Source organism: Hippocampus guttulatus, chromosome 11 (genome assembly GCF_054856545.1).
Source record: "Hippocampus guttulatus isolate MCC_2025c chromosome 11, RoL_Hgut_1.0, whole genome shotgun sequence".
In the NCBI taxonomy this organism is placed as follows: Eukaryota; Metazoa; Chordata; class Actinopteri; order Syngnathiformes; family Syngnathidae; genus Hippocampus; species Hippocampus guttulatus.
The window spans coordinates 20,613,276-20,626,342 of NC_141271.1; the positions used below are offsets into that span (position 1 = coordinate 20,613,276).

The 13,067-nt window shown below is 46.4% G+C and overlaps 2 protein-coding genes across 5 annotated transcripts in view; one reads left to right on the top strand and one right to left on the bottom strand.

Annotated features, from left to right (window-relative positions):
- mlphb (melanophilin b) overlaps nucleotides 1-13,067 on the top strand; it is a 90,048-nt gene that overhangs the window by 6,498 nt on the left and 70,483 nt on the right. For 2 of the 4 annotated variants that reach the window (XM_086123999.1, XM_086123996.1), the window contains exon 1: nucleotides 9,353-9,501. The exons of 1 other annotated variant lie outside the window; for it this stretch is intronic. The gene's annotated coding sequence lies outside the window, so the exon portion shown is untranslated. Of the gene's footprint in view, nucleotides 1-9,352; nucleotides 9,502-13,067 lie in introns of those variants that run through there. One more of the 4 variants, XM_086123998.1, reaches the window with a different exon arrangement.
- Nucleotides 1-13,067, bottom strand: part of col6a3 (collagen, type VI, alpha 3) — a 55,860-nt gene that overhangs the window by 2,417 nt on the left and 40,376 nt on the right. Inside the window, exons 28-58 of the mRNA XM_086124005.1 lie at nucleotides 12,438-13,049; nucleotides 11,472-12,092; nucleotides 10,803-11,399; nucleotides 10,101-10,712; nucleotides 9,235-9,569; nucleotides 8,676-8,754; nucleotides 8,305-8,450; nucleotides 8,130-8,222; nucleotides 7,980-8,033; nucleotides 7,751-7,822; nucleotides 6,461-6,487; nucleotides 6,331-6,375; nucleotides 6,182-6,235; nucleotides 6,038-6,100; nucleotides 5,868-5,933; nucleotides 5,482-5,535; nucleotides 5,377-5,412; nucleotides 5,222-5,284; nucleotides 4,928-4,990; nucleotides 4,603-4,665; nucleotides 4,285-4,347; nucleotides 4,151-4,201; nucleotides 3,992-4,027; nucleotides 3,599-3,661; nucleotides 3,081-3,143; nucleotides 2,960-2,992; nucleotides 2,835-2,871; nucleotides 2,558-2,569; nucleotides 1,987-2,480; nucleotides 1,176-1,278; nucleotides 158-859 (exon numbers count right to left, since the gene is read on the bottom strand). Coding sequence (XP_085980131.1) covers nucleotides 158-859; nucleotides 1,176-1,278; nucleotides 1,987-2,480; nucleotides 2,558-2,569; nucleotides 2,835-2,871; nucleotides 2,960-2,992; nucleotides 3,081-3,143; nucleotides 3,599-3,661; nucleotides 3,992-4,027; nucleotides 4,151-4,201; nucleotides 4,285-4,347; nucleotides 4,603-4,665; nucleotides 4,928-4,990; nucleotides 5,222-5,284; nucleotides 5,377-5,412; nucleotides 5,482-5,535; nucleotides 5,868-5,933; nucleotides 6,038-6,100; nucleotides 6,182-6,235; nucleotides 6,331-6,375; nucleotides 6,461-6,487; nucleotides 7,751-7,822; nucleotides 7,980-8,033; nucleotides 8,130-8,222; nucleotides 8,305-8,450; nucleotides 8,676-8,754; nucleotides 9,235-9,569; nucleotides 10,101-10,712; nucleotides 10,803-11,399; nucleotides 11,472-12,092; nucleotides 12,438-13,049 — 5,412 coding nt within the window. The remainder of the gene's footprint in view (nucleotides 1-157; nucleotides 860-1,175; nucleotides 1,279-1,986; nucleotides 2,481-2,557; nucleotides 2,570-2,834; nucleotides 2,872-2,959; nucleotides 2,993-3,080; nucleotides 3,144-3,598; nucleotides 3,662-3,991; nucleotides 4,028-4,150; nucleotides 4,202-4,284; nucleotides 4,348-4,602; nucleotides 4,666-4,927; nucleotides 4,991-5,221; nucleotides 5,285-5,376; nucleotides 5,413-5,481; nucleotides 5,536-5,867; nucleotides 5,934-6,037; nucleotides 6,101-6,181; nucleotides 6,236-6,330; nucleotides 6,376-6,460; nucleotides 6,488-7,750; nucleotides 7,823-7,979; nucleotides 8,034-8,129; nucleotides 8,223-8,304; nucleotides 8,451-8,675; nucleotides 8,755-9,234; nucleotides 9,570-10,100; nucleotides 10,713-10,802; nucleotides 11,400-11,471; nucleotides 12,093-12,437; nucleotides 13,050-13,067) is intronic.

Consider the following 13,067-nt stretch of genomic DNA (forward strand, 5'->3'; position numbering starts at 1 on the left):
AGACAAACACAATTAGAAAGAAAATACCAGAGACACTGAAAAATATGACGACAGAAACAACGGCGTTATTAAATAATCATCCGAAAAATGGAAAATATCCAACGAAACGTCCCAATAAAAATGCACAAATGTTCGATTGCAGCGAATAAAAACTTACTGCTGATGTACTTGGGCAGCATCTGTCCAAAGGTGAGCAGGTGCTTGTCGTAAAACTGCGAGATGGCGTCCAGCCTCTTGAAGAAGACGTCGGAGGGCTCGCTGGCCATGCGGGCCAGGACGCGAGCGTCGGCGGCGCTCAGGTTCTCGCCGACGCCGAAGATGACCACAAAGTAGCCTCTGCACTTGATGTCGGTGGCGACGCGCACCAGCCGCTCCTCGTCCTCCTCCACGCCGCCCGTCACGAAGAGCGTCAACACCTTGCGCGGGCGTTGCAGCGGCGCTTTCTCAAACACCTGCTCCACCGTCCACTCCATGGCGGCCGCCAGGGAGCGTCCGCCTTCCAGCTGCGGCGTCTTGTCCAGCAGGAAATTGACGATGCCCTGCGCCGACTGGTGCTCGGTCAGGCCGATGTCCACGCGGACGGGAGACTTGGTTTGGTTGTGGAGGAATTGGTAGGGCGCTTGCTGGAGGACGGCCACTCTGGCGTGGTGGGCGGACGTCTCGGGGCTGGAGGACACCTGCAGGTGCTCCACCATGTGCGCGATGTAGCGTTTGATCTCGGTGAAGACGACGGGGTACGTGCTTTCCGAGCTGTCCACCACAAAGCCCATGTCGATGTCCACGTCGGTGGTGAAAGACCTTCTGTCCCGACCGGCCGACGGCGGGATGTAGTCGCACATTTGGTCTGGGGCGCAGATGTCTGCAAAAGAGCAAGGCCCCTTCTTTATATCGGCTTACGTAGGAGGCTTACCAAACTAGCATCCGTGTTGTAGTAGCTATAACCATATAAGGGACAGTTATTTGAACACCAATTGTGCAGCAACACATGTAACAGACAATAGAACAATATTCACATGCATATATGGCTCATCCTCTGCGAAAAACAACTCATATTACTGCATCTGACTGGGGAGTTATGACCATCTCATGGATATATGCTGTATTTTATTTGAGTACAATACGGTGGGATACTATTTATTCTGATGAAAAAAATGTCCCGACTTTGAGGCTCTTACCAAAACAGAGATGGCAGTTCATGACTTTAGTCATGACTGAATCGAACTGTGCGCTTCCCGGGTTGGGCAAGACGATGACCTGGGCCAGCGCTGTGTTGTTCACCTTGTGAAGCAAAAAGAAAAAGATATCATGTCAGCGTATGATCAACAAGGTGACACGTCAACTGCCTGTCCGAGGGATTGCTGTGAAGACTTTCATACAAATTCAAACTGTATCATTTCAACATCCAGCATTTCCTTGACGCCATTTCCTATCAAGATGCAGCTTTGGTGAGATCTGGGAGGGCGTTTCCGAAAAAAAGCATAAAAAATAGGCAATTTCCTCGGTCATCTATCTATGACAGTGGCACATAGCGACAGGCAGAGCAAATAAATGCCTTTTCTGTCAGATGGAAGAAAGATCAGAATAAACTTGTGTATTGATTCTTTTGGATGTCAAAAATTTTAAGCAAACCAATGTCAGGAAAAGCCTCCTAGAACATCGGAACTTGGATTGGGGTTCATTAGAGCAGCTTAAATGGTGGCAGGGGAGTGCAACGGGAGTTTGAAGGCGACTGCTTAGTTCTGAACTCGGACACATTCACAAACTAAAACAAAATCCCCAAAGCAAAATACCAAACCAAACACAAATCCAACGCCCCCTCCCACCCCTGAAAACCAAAGAAAAGACTGCCCCTCACCCCCAAATAACAAAACAAACCAAAAAAAACCTAAAACCAAGCCAAAAAAAACCCCCACCTACCCCAAAGCGAAGGAAAATGCACAAGTGTCGCGGCCCGGCTCAGCGACCTCGCCGAGGCATCGGCATTACCTGCAAAGCTCTGGCGAGCGCCCTGTCGTCGCTCTTGACCAGGAACAAGGTGGCGACGCCGGTGTCGTGGAGGCGCATGGCGGCGTTGGTGACCGCCTGGGCGTTGGCCACCGAGCCGCCCACGAAGAAGACGGCCACCTTCCTGACCAGGAAGCCGCTGCGCACCCTCTTGAAGGTGTTGTGCGCCACGAAGCTCATGGCCGTCTCCAGGCTGCGCCGTTTGTTGGTCTGCAGCGTCTGCAGGCCCTCCATGTGCCGCAGCAGCGCCCGCTTCTTCAGCGCGTCGGCGAAGCGCACCTCGGTGGTCACCTCGCTGTTGTAGAGCGCCAGGGCCACGCGGGCGCCCCGCGGGCAGTTGCTCTCCGACACGGTGAGGCCGCGCAGCAGCCGCAGCGTGGCCTCGCGCATGCTGTTGAAGGCCGGCCGCCCCACGTCGTTGGACGCGTCCAGCACGAAGGCCAGCTCCGTCGGGTACAGGGGGCACTCCAGCTTGCCTGAAGAAGGCCGCCGACACATTATTTATTTATTCTCCCCATCCGCACTGGACTCGGCGGCGGGGTTTGCGACTTACCGTAGCAGCACGCTGTGAACAAAAGGGGCAAAAATGACAATGAGTGCACGTGTACTTTGAACCTCACAGTGGAGAAGGGGGCGGGGTGAGCAGTGGCTGACTTGCATGAGACAATGCAGCCCCCCCCCCCCCCCCGCAGAACAAGCATAATTGTTGATCCTTTGAGTATTTTGAAGAGATCACATGATAGATAGGTTGCTATGAAAGCTGACGAGTGGGATCAAAACAAAACGCCCCCTTCGACTTGCGTCGATGAACTTAAACGGATGACACTTACGACAGTTGTCTCTGATCTTCTTGACGAGGTCACATTGCTGATGACAAAAAACAAAAACAAGCGCATTATATTACGCTGCAGCACGATTTCAAGTAAGCGGGATGAGTTGCGAGAAGCATTCGTACCACAACTCCCGGTCCTCTTGGCCCTTTCTGACCCTGAGGCACCAAAAGGACAAACGGCGACGTTAACTTTTGGACAACATCAACATTGTCGGATGAGGTGGAAGTGAAGGACTCTGCTTACGTAAGGCCCCGGATAGCCGACCTCTCCTTTCTGTCCGAGCGTTCCGGCATTTCCAGACACGCCCTGGCGGGAAATAGATCCCAGCTTGTAAATGTCACCATAGAATGAGTGCGAGCGGGACTGGGCGGTTTATGGAAATGTAGTCATGATTTCCATTTTGGCTTGACGCGATCATATTCACATGATGCTGACATGTTTTGCGCATTTGAAACAAACAAAAAAAGTCAAAGGTTTCTTCGAGCAAAATGATGCCGACGCTTCCTGTTATCTCTTCTTTATATGGACTACCGTGTCACCGCCAAGTGGCCGAAAGTGAAATTTCAGCCCAAACTAAAGAACAAATATTGAGTTAAAACGGGACAAAAAAAAAAAATCTTTGTATTTGTTGTGATCTTTTTTCTCATTTTTTAAATCTTTAAAAATATTTTCACACTTCTGAAGCAATACTTTTGTATTCAAATTTGTTTATGGATTTATCTATTAAATCATCACACAAAGCAAACTATTGCAGTTTTTACCCTCTGTCCACGATTTCCTCGCAGACCAGGTCCACCCTTGGTTCCTGCGTTACCAGCTTCTCCCTGCACGGTTAGAAAAAGAATAGGTGTCCTACATATATTGGGGTACACAAATGTCATCGTTTTCTTACAAACAACCGATCCGTTGTCAGAAATACTGTACAGAACGTTTCGTCGACATTGTGGGATTTGGCAAGCTGGACAGCGATGAGGCACGGAGACTGTCGACATGAGTCTCCGGTCCCTCAGCCAATCAGGATGCAGAACACAATGCATTGCATTAAAAAATAAACGATCTAAACAGTTTTATAACTATATACTGTACATAGTTTAAATAGTAATATATAAACGAAAATATTTTTTCCTCATATTCTGAGTTGGCGTTTTGCTTACCTTTGGCCCCGGGAACCCTGGAAAGCCTTCGTCACCCTGGAGATGCAAACCAATGTATTTATTACGTCCCATAATCTCCAAAATGACGTCGTATAATAAGAGTGAATATCCGAGAGTGTGTTAGAAGTGCAAACAAAGGGATTGGCCAAATGGACTTGCCCTTCTTCCTTTGGGCCCCGCGGTGCCGAAACCATCTCTGCCATCTTCGCCCTTTGAGGAAAACGCGACACGTCCATTTTAGCTGGCTGCCACCGTTCGTCAGCATCGCAAATACAAAATAAAAGCCGTCTTACAGACTCTCCGCGGAGTCCGAGGGGTCCGATGACGCCTTTAATCCCTGGATCTCCGGGCTCTCCCTGCGCACATACACAACCCGAGACAGAGCAGGATGGAGAGGGGGGGAAAAAACAAAACAACCAGTCAAAGTTAAACGTCTCCCTTAGGAAGGTGTACAAAAATGGAATCACGATATTATCTTTTCACATGTTTTCCTTCAATAGATGAGAGTAACATGAGAGAGAGCGAAGCGTAGGCCCTGCGCGTTTAGAAATTAAACAAGGCTGTCGCGGAAAAGAACACAAAGCCACGCCAAGACGGGTTCCAGTGTGTACCTTGCGACCGACGGCTCCCCTTCTTCCCTTTTCTCCCGCAGTGCCCGGGCTTCCCCCAGGACCCTACAAAGGAAAAATACCCCCACAAAGAGAAACAAAAGATCTTACGAGCTGTTCTGCTTTTAAATATACAGTGCAGCAAAATATTGACATTTTCCGCATTTTCTTATACGACGGCCTTCGTGCAAAATAGGATAGACGCCCCCCCCCCCACCCTTCAAAAAAGAAATGTGTGTGTGTGTGTTTGGGGGATACTTTCTGGATGCACAGTATAAGTCGACAATAGATTTTTGACACCAAACAAAATCTAGTAAGGCTCTTTTACCCTGGGTCCAGGATTTCCGTCTTCTCCTCTGGGTCCCGGCGCACCGTTGGGCCCAGCCGGACCCTAGTCAAGAAGACAAATCAGGCAATCGTGATGCCGCAGCGCTACAGTATCGTCAATGCAAACCGCAACACCGAACATCCACAACGGTCACTTCATACCGCTTCCGATCTCAATAGCGGGCCCTTGAAGATGTGTGAATGTGTCCTGATACAATCGACACGTTCACCCAATATCGTGTTGATTCGTGAAACAAATTTTACACACTGCTCTTCATTTGCAAAGAGGACTTACTCGTGATCCTCCAATTCCAGGTTCTCCCGTCACACCATCAACTCCAGGCGGTCCCGCGTTACCCTTGATTGAAAACAGTCACGTCATGGAATGAGGTGACATCCTTGCCCTTGGTCACAGCGTGTTTAAAAAAAAAAAGAAAAAAAAAGACTTACAGCTTGTCCCGGTGCGCCTCGTCTCCCATCCGCTCCCTAATGAAAACATCGGCATAAATACAAAGTGGCTATTTGGCAAAGCCAGTGAGTGGTAGACCACGTTACCCTTCTTCCTGGCTCTCCGGGTCCTCCCTTGTTTCCGTCCTCGCCGGGCTCGCCCTGGAAGTCAACAACACACAACAGTCACACTAAAGTCAACATGTGTTATATCCACTCTATAGACTGTGCATTTTTTTTAACGTTCGTTTTTAAGTTACGTTAGTATTTGGTGTGAGTGTTTGCTATGTCATGTGTGTGTGCTCGATTTGTGTTTATGGGTGTGAGTGGTTTAAGGTTTTTGTGGATGTTTGGTCATGTGTGTGTGTGTTTGGGGTTACTGACAGTTTGTAAATGCGGTTTCATACTAGATCCCCCCCGTATTGTTAGAATGTATTACGTTTCTTATGCAATGAATTCTATTTCTCTACACTGTATGCAACGGGAGAGATTACCGCTGGTCCGGCATCACCGGGGTCTCCCTTGGGTCCAGGTTGGGCGTTATCCTTTCCACTCGCGCCCTATTAAGACAGAAATATCACAATCAATAGGCGTAATCTTTATTTTATTTTCACAAATGGACACGCCGAATGGTTCCAATACAGCAAATGTGCACGAAACTCACAGGGTCTCCTCTGATTCCCATTTCTCCTCGGTCTCCTGCTTGGCCTTTGATGCCTTTAGGACCCTGGAAGATTGAAAGCCAAACACGTCAGATGGGAAAATACTGCCTGGGAAATAATCATAACCAAAGAAATGCTTTACTCACTCTTCTGCCAGGATGTCCTCTGTCTCCTGAGGGCCCGGCCACTCCACTTTTGCCCTGAGAACACCCCCCCGCCGCAGATATGCAAATGTATTCAATCCTATCCATGTAACAACACGATTCTGTGAGTACATTTTAAAAGACGCCCATACCTCTTCGCCGTTAATGCCGTCCAGACCAATTTCTCCAGATTCACCCTGTGACACGTTAGCATTTGTTTAAAAAAAAGAAATTCCCAGTAGCTCAGTCTCACGATGTGAATTTAATAGGAAATGAAGTCACCTTTTCTCCAGAGTATCCCCGAGAACCCTGAGGAAAGTGTCAAAAATCAAAGTTAGCGGGTTAGCATAGTTGACGTCATTCTGTGATTATATAGTATGTGTATATGTCACGGAGTGATACGTATTATACTACAGTATATTCAATTATGGCGGAGGTGACGCAACAGCACACAGTGTGAAACCTGCTTCCCGCCGTAGAGTCAGTCAGAGCGCCGATGAGCAATGCGCAGTGGTGAGTCGCATCTCGTTGGTTGTCCGGATTTATTCGTATTTCAATATTTCAATTCCTTTTTTCTTACACTGCTGTGTGGTGTGCCCGAGTAGTTCCCCTTTAATTGTTCCGAGCCCACATTGCTTTCTGTGTCGTTATGAAAGTCCGAAACCGAAAGCGGCTTCACCATTGCTCCCGCCATACTGTATTGGATGTCATGTTTATCTGATGTCAATGTTGCTCTATCTTGCTGTTCACCTGTTTAGTTATTATTCGTTCAACTATTTTAGTGGCGCGAGCCCGCAGTTCACCGCGGCCGCCATTCGGGTTTTGTTTTACGCAGTCAGGCCTCTGCCGCTTGTGGTGTGTTCAATGACACTCTGTAAACGAGTTGTGAATCGTTGCAAAAATGGATGATCCTTTCATTTCCACCATAATGCGTTCGTTAAAAACACCATACACATGCTGCGTATTTTGTCTTCTTATAAGATTAGGGACAAAATTTTGTTTGTCAGTGAGAGTTCAATTTAACAGAGGACTACCAGGAATGCAAAGTGATAATCGTCACCATTGTTGCCGCCATATTGTGTTGCAGTGTTGGAATAAAAAGAACATCTGTGTGTCAGTGATGTGGAGCTGTAAAATTGCCACACTCGTCACATACATAAATGGAAAAACAAAAGAGCGATCAAAAAAGGCCCTTGGAGGGCATGTCATCAAAATTTAACCTGCGCCACCCATGTGCTATAAGGAAAACTGAACTGTTTTGCATTTTAGCATCGCCCATCTGTTTAGGGTATGAGGTTCAGGTTTAGGGAAACAAACAAAATATCAATCTAATCTGGTCTAGGATTTGACGTAACAATTTGAGGAGTGCATTCGCACCCGAAAATGGATGCCTCAAAACAGAATACCGACGGCTCTACTTTAAAACAATTCAGAGCCATTTTCATAAGCAATCGTCTGAGAAAGCCCACAACATAGCATGTTAAGCAAAAATTTAATAACGATGAAGCAAATTAAAGAGCGCCCTAATTCACCGGAAATGTGTACAATCAGTGACTTGATCATTTCCTTTACCTTGAAACCTCTCTGTCCAGGACAGCCCTGGAAACCTTGAGTCCCATTCACGCCAGGAGGACCTCGTTCTCCCTGTTATCAGATAGTTACCACAAAACTCTGTTAACGCATGACAATAAAGAAATGAAATCATTCATGAAAACCGAATGAATGCAATATGATCCAATATACGAGTCTAGTAAGTGTTTTTTTGGAAACACAGACAGAAAGGGACCGAAAATAAGCGTACCGGTCCACCTTCATCACCAGGATGTCCTTGGCTTCCTGGACCACCTGGACGACCCTAAGAAAAACAAAAAAAAAAACAACAACATTCAATTATCAGCAGTTTTACGTACTTTTTAGGGTATTTTGATCTCAAATTTTGGCCAATGATTACCTTAGGTCCTGAAACTCCGATGGAGCCTCGGTCCCCCCTTGTGCCTGTACATTTGCACGGCACTCCACAGCATTCCCTCTCTGCAATATTGTCCTAAGTAACGTGAAGGAGACATATTGTCTTTGTGAATATGCAGTATTTTGTATTGTTCTGCACATTGAAATTGTCCACTTACCAATTCCTCCATGAGCTCGTAGTCCAAGTCGAGGATGTTGAGTCGTAGGGGTCTGGTGTACCTGAAGCCACGGCCAAATTCCAACAACGCAGCGTCTTCAAACCTTGGCACTCGTTCGAGCCCAACCAGGATCAAACTGTTGACTCCTAGTTGTAGATGGAAATATTTGTCTTTTGTCATTCCAGTCAACCCTCGGTCATCGCGGGTTGGGAAGGAACATAACCCCCCGCGATGGGTGGAAAATAGTTTTACCCCTTTCACATGACTTAAGTACATTTAAGATTGGAAAATATGCAAGACAGTGGCCCTCGGATTGAAGACTCCTGCGCGAGTGCATTACAGATTTCTGCACTACAGATTTGATCAGTCACCTGATTGCCGGAGCTCGTCCACTCGCCTTTTCATTTCAGAATAGGGTGCATCAATACCATCAGTCAGATGAATAACAACCTGGAATGAAACGATTACACTCAAACTTCATTACTTTAAATCCAGTCAGAAATTAGCTGACTGATGCCCCTGTTCACAAAATCAAGTCTTTCAAACCATCTTTCTTGCTTCGGTTCACAAACTGCGTTTGCGAGCAATCTTGACATTCCCGCTTAAACATTGTTTTCTCTGCCCACTCCGTACTTCACAGACAGGTACTATTTTTATTTTTTTGCCCCCTCTATGGCTACCATAGGTTTGGCTGAAACTACCACCTGTGACATCGACAGGCAATAATGGTTAGATTTGTGTGTTTCTTCTCAACTAAATCAATTGAAAAAAAATTAAAACATTACGTGGTATTGGGGCTGGTGAATAATTGTACCTCCTATTATGTAAACGGGAAAATGATTTTGGTTCGCAAAGTGAGTCTGAAGGCTTGAAGTTTGTGAACCGGGGTTTGGCAGTACTGACAGGAAGCCGTGTGTCTCATAAACTCACCTTGACAGTATCATCTTGTCTGTTTCTGAATCTGTCAGTGTAAGCCGAGATGGTCTTGCCACTGAGAACGAAGGGGCCGCGAGCACGAAGGGCTCTAAAGGCATCCAAGAGCTTGTCGGCATTGTCCGAGAAGTCCACCTGGACTGGCTGGCCGGTGGAATCGATGGCGAGCATGCCGATTTGAATGGATGGAATTTGCCCCGATGAACAGCTGACGGTCGACATTTTGGCGATCCTCTGCAGAATGGCAGCCATCTTGTTCAGGAGGTTGGTTTGCGCACTGAATATGTTTTGGGCAGAAACGTCGAAGCCCACTAACACCTCGAGGTTGCAAGCTAGAAAAGACAAATTGTCATACCAAACACCAACAATTTAGTCCATTATCATCTTTTATACTGTTCACTATTCATGGATTTAACAACGCGTCAGTTTCGCCTTTGCCTAAAGGTTATACACATGACATTGACAATCAACATAATGGATATACCTATGGTACATACATTGGACACACTGTTTTATATTATTATCCATATGTTTCCTTATCCAATTACGCTTTGTTCAGATTGTGACCACAGTAATCCGCCTTCCATCGCAGGCGTTACTTTCCAGAAGAATTTCTTTGAATTGCACCTCAATGCTTCTCTTTGTAATTTATGCTCTTGTGGTTGATTCTATGCTGTACTATGAATGATTATATTATTAGTTGTATCACGGTTTGTTTCCCATGGAAATATCCAGTTGATAGCAACAATTTTTGTGGGTTTTAAAAAAAATGTTTTTTACTGAAAATATCTGGCCTTCTGTCAGTTTATTGAGATATTTTATCTATCATTATCGTGACAAAATAATGCCGTAACGTTTCTTACCTTTGGGAGCTTCCTGTACACCAACGCACAGCTTGCCCTTTACTTCGTCATCTAACGTCCCCAGTATTTGCTCATTGAGCTCGGAGAGCTCTTGGATGGTTCTGGCTCTGGCCACAGTGGAGGAGTCACTGGCGATTGTTTCCAACTCATTGTCAGCGTCACCCACTCCAACGGCAAAGACTCTCACGCCGCTATTCTTTAAGTTAAGTATCGCTGATTTGCTGTCATCAGAAGATGGTCCTCCTGTGATAACCATGAGGATCTGAGGAGTGCCTTCATCTTTACGACTGCCCTTTTCTTTGGAAAATTGAACATTTTGTATGTGTCGAATGGCCGCCCCTGTGTTGGTTCTACGGCCCCCTGGATAATCTGCACGCTCAATGGCACTAATAATATCTGGCTTATTTTTGTAGGTGTTGAGGAAGAACACATCCGATACGTCAGTGCCGTAATGCGCCAGTCCAATCCTCAGGTTGTCTCTGTCGGTGTAGAAGAGATCTATTAGTTCGGCGACAAATGCCATGACTTTATTGAAATTTTCTCTGCCCAGGTTTATGGAGCCATCCACCAAAAACACGATATCAGCCTTCTTGGGTGCAGGCAGGCCTTGTGCTAGGATGAGATGAGATAGAGAAGGGAAAAGGGTGTTTCATTAGCTGCTACAACATACGCTAATACTGTCTCCATTTCCATAACACTCACTGGGAATCTCCTCTGGGGTGGTATCGTCAATGATCTTCCCTTTCAGTCTTGCCACCAATCTGTCGTTGATTGCTGGCAGGCCAGGGAACGTAGGAACCTGAAGGACATCTTCTGGTGACTTAGCAATTTGGGCAAGCTGCCTTGTGTCTGCTCCACTTGCTCCAATACCAATACAGTTAACTCTGGATCCCTTAAGCAAAGGCCCATAGATAGACACATCTTGCGGGGAACGTCCTCCTGTGAGAACCACAAGATGCTGGGAGGCCTCCAGAGGACGGACACCGGCAGAGGGCTTTAACTCATTCTGTATGACATATTCAATAGCATCAGCCAGGTTGGAGGAGCGGCCGCCCATTTGACGGAGTTTTCTAACGGCCGTGATAACGTCTGGCTTGGCGTTGTACGAATTGAGCGAAAACTCCGGTTTGACTCGGTCCGCATACTGGACGAGGGCCACGCGCACTTGGTCAGGTTGCACGTCGAGTTGCCGGATGAGATTCAAGATAAAGTCACGGATGTGAGCGATACCCGTTACACCTGTGTTGTCTGAGCCATCAATGAGGAAAATGATGTCCTTTCGCCCAACGTCTAACACTTCTGCAAAGAGCAATAAAACGATCATTTTTAGTTATCTATTCCAGCAAAGTCTATTAAATATCCACATCTTACCTAAGGGCTCATCCGGAGGGCGATAGCTTTCGATGATATCAGTAGCGGATATTGTTTTGACTGAATCAATGAGCTGCTGCTCCACGGCTGGAAGCTCCTGGAAAGTTTCAACTGTGTATGCAAGTTCAGGCTTCAAGGAAATTTTCCTCAGCTCATCCGGGTCTGAATTCCTTGAACCGATGGCGATTGGTGCAACATGGCTTCTCTTAAGTTGGTCTGCGGGAGTCGTAACATCATCCGTAGAGCTTCCACCAGTAACTACAATCAAAAACTGAGGCACTCCGTCTTCGATGCGACTTCCGGCGGACCGCTGGTAGATGTTTCGAGAGACCCACTCAAGAGCACGTCCTGTGTTCAGACGACTTCCTCCTCTGTTTCGGAGTTGCGTTACAGCCTGGCGTACTTCATTTTTAGTGGAAAATTCATTGAGGAGGAATTCTACTTTTGCGTCGTCGCTGTACTGTACTACAGAAATTCTGACTTTATCCAGTCCAACATCTAACCTCTCTACAACTCTTTTGATCATTTCACGAATGGAAGGGAAGTCATTTCGTGCTGCATTCGAGCCGTCGATGAGAAACACAACATCCCTCTTTTCTCCACCTGTGCTTGGAACGATTTCTGTAAAAAGAGAATCCGTGGAAATGAGGTATAATTGGTGATATATTTTGCAACATGAGCTAATTATTGACATACAATTGATCCCTGCTTACAAGAGGTTCAGCATTAAAACAAGAGCATTCCATTGTTTTGGTGGGGTGGATTTTTTTTCCAATTTCCACCATTTGGGGGAGAAAACATATCGTCAATATTTGTCAGCCTTTTCCTGAAGATTTTTTGGGGTACGGGATAAAAATGTCAATGACCATCAATTTTACGCAGATTTTCGCTATTCGTGGTGGTCCACAGTATAACCAAACAGTATGACAATTAATTTCACTTTAGTGTAGTAAAATAAAAAGCTACCTTCAATGACTGGGAATTGCGGGATGATCCTGGCGATGTCATCGTCGGATAATTCTGTAAGCCTATTGATTACGTTTTCCTGGACTGTATCCAAGCTTGGAAGATCATCTACAGTGTAGGCAAAGTTAGGTACAAAGGACACGATTTGCAAATCCTTAGGCTTCATATCCCTGGTTCCAATGCTGAATGGAATAACTCTTGATCGTTTGAGGGTAGATGCCGGACGATTGATGTCATCTGTTGGAGACCCACTGGAGACGACAACCAAAAACTGAGGGACACCCTCTTGTTTCCTGCTACCTCGTGCAGCTGTCAGCATATCCTCATTGACAAATTGTAAAGCCTGACCCAGGTTACGCCCTCTTCCTCCCCGCTGCCTTAATCCCCTGACAGCATTCAACACGTCTTCTTTGGTTGGATGTGTGTTGAGATACATGTCAGCCTGCGGATAATCGGCAAACTGGAGCACACCGATTCGGATCTTATTTTCGCCCACGTTCAGATTCTCCACGACCTTACGGATGAACTCCTGGATGATAGGGAAATCCCTTCCAATGCCATCAGATCCATCGATGACGAAGACTATGTCCCTCCGGGGGCCTTGTGACTCGGCTAAGGAAACAGGAACAT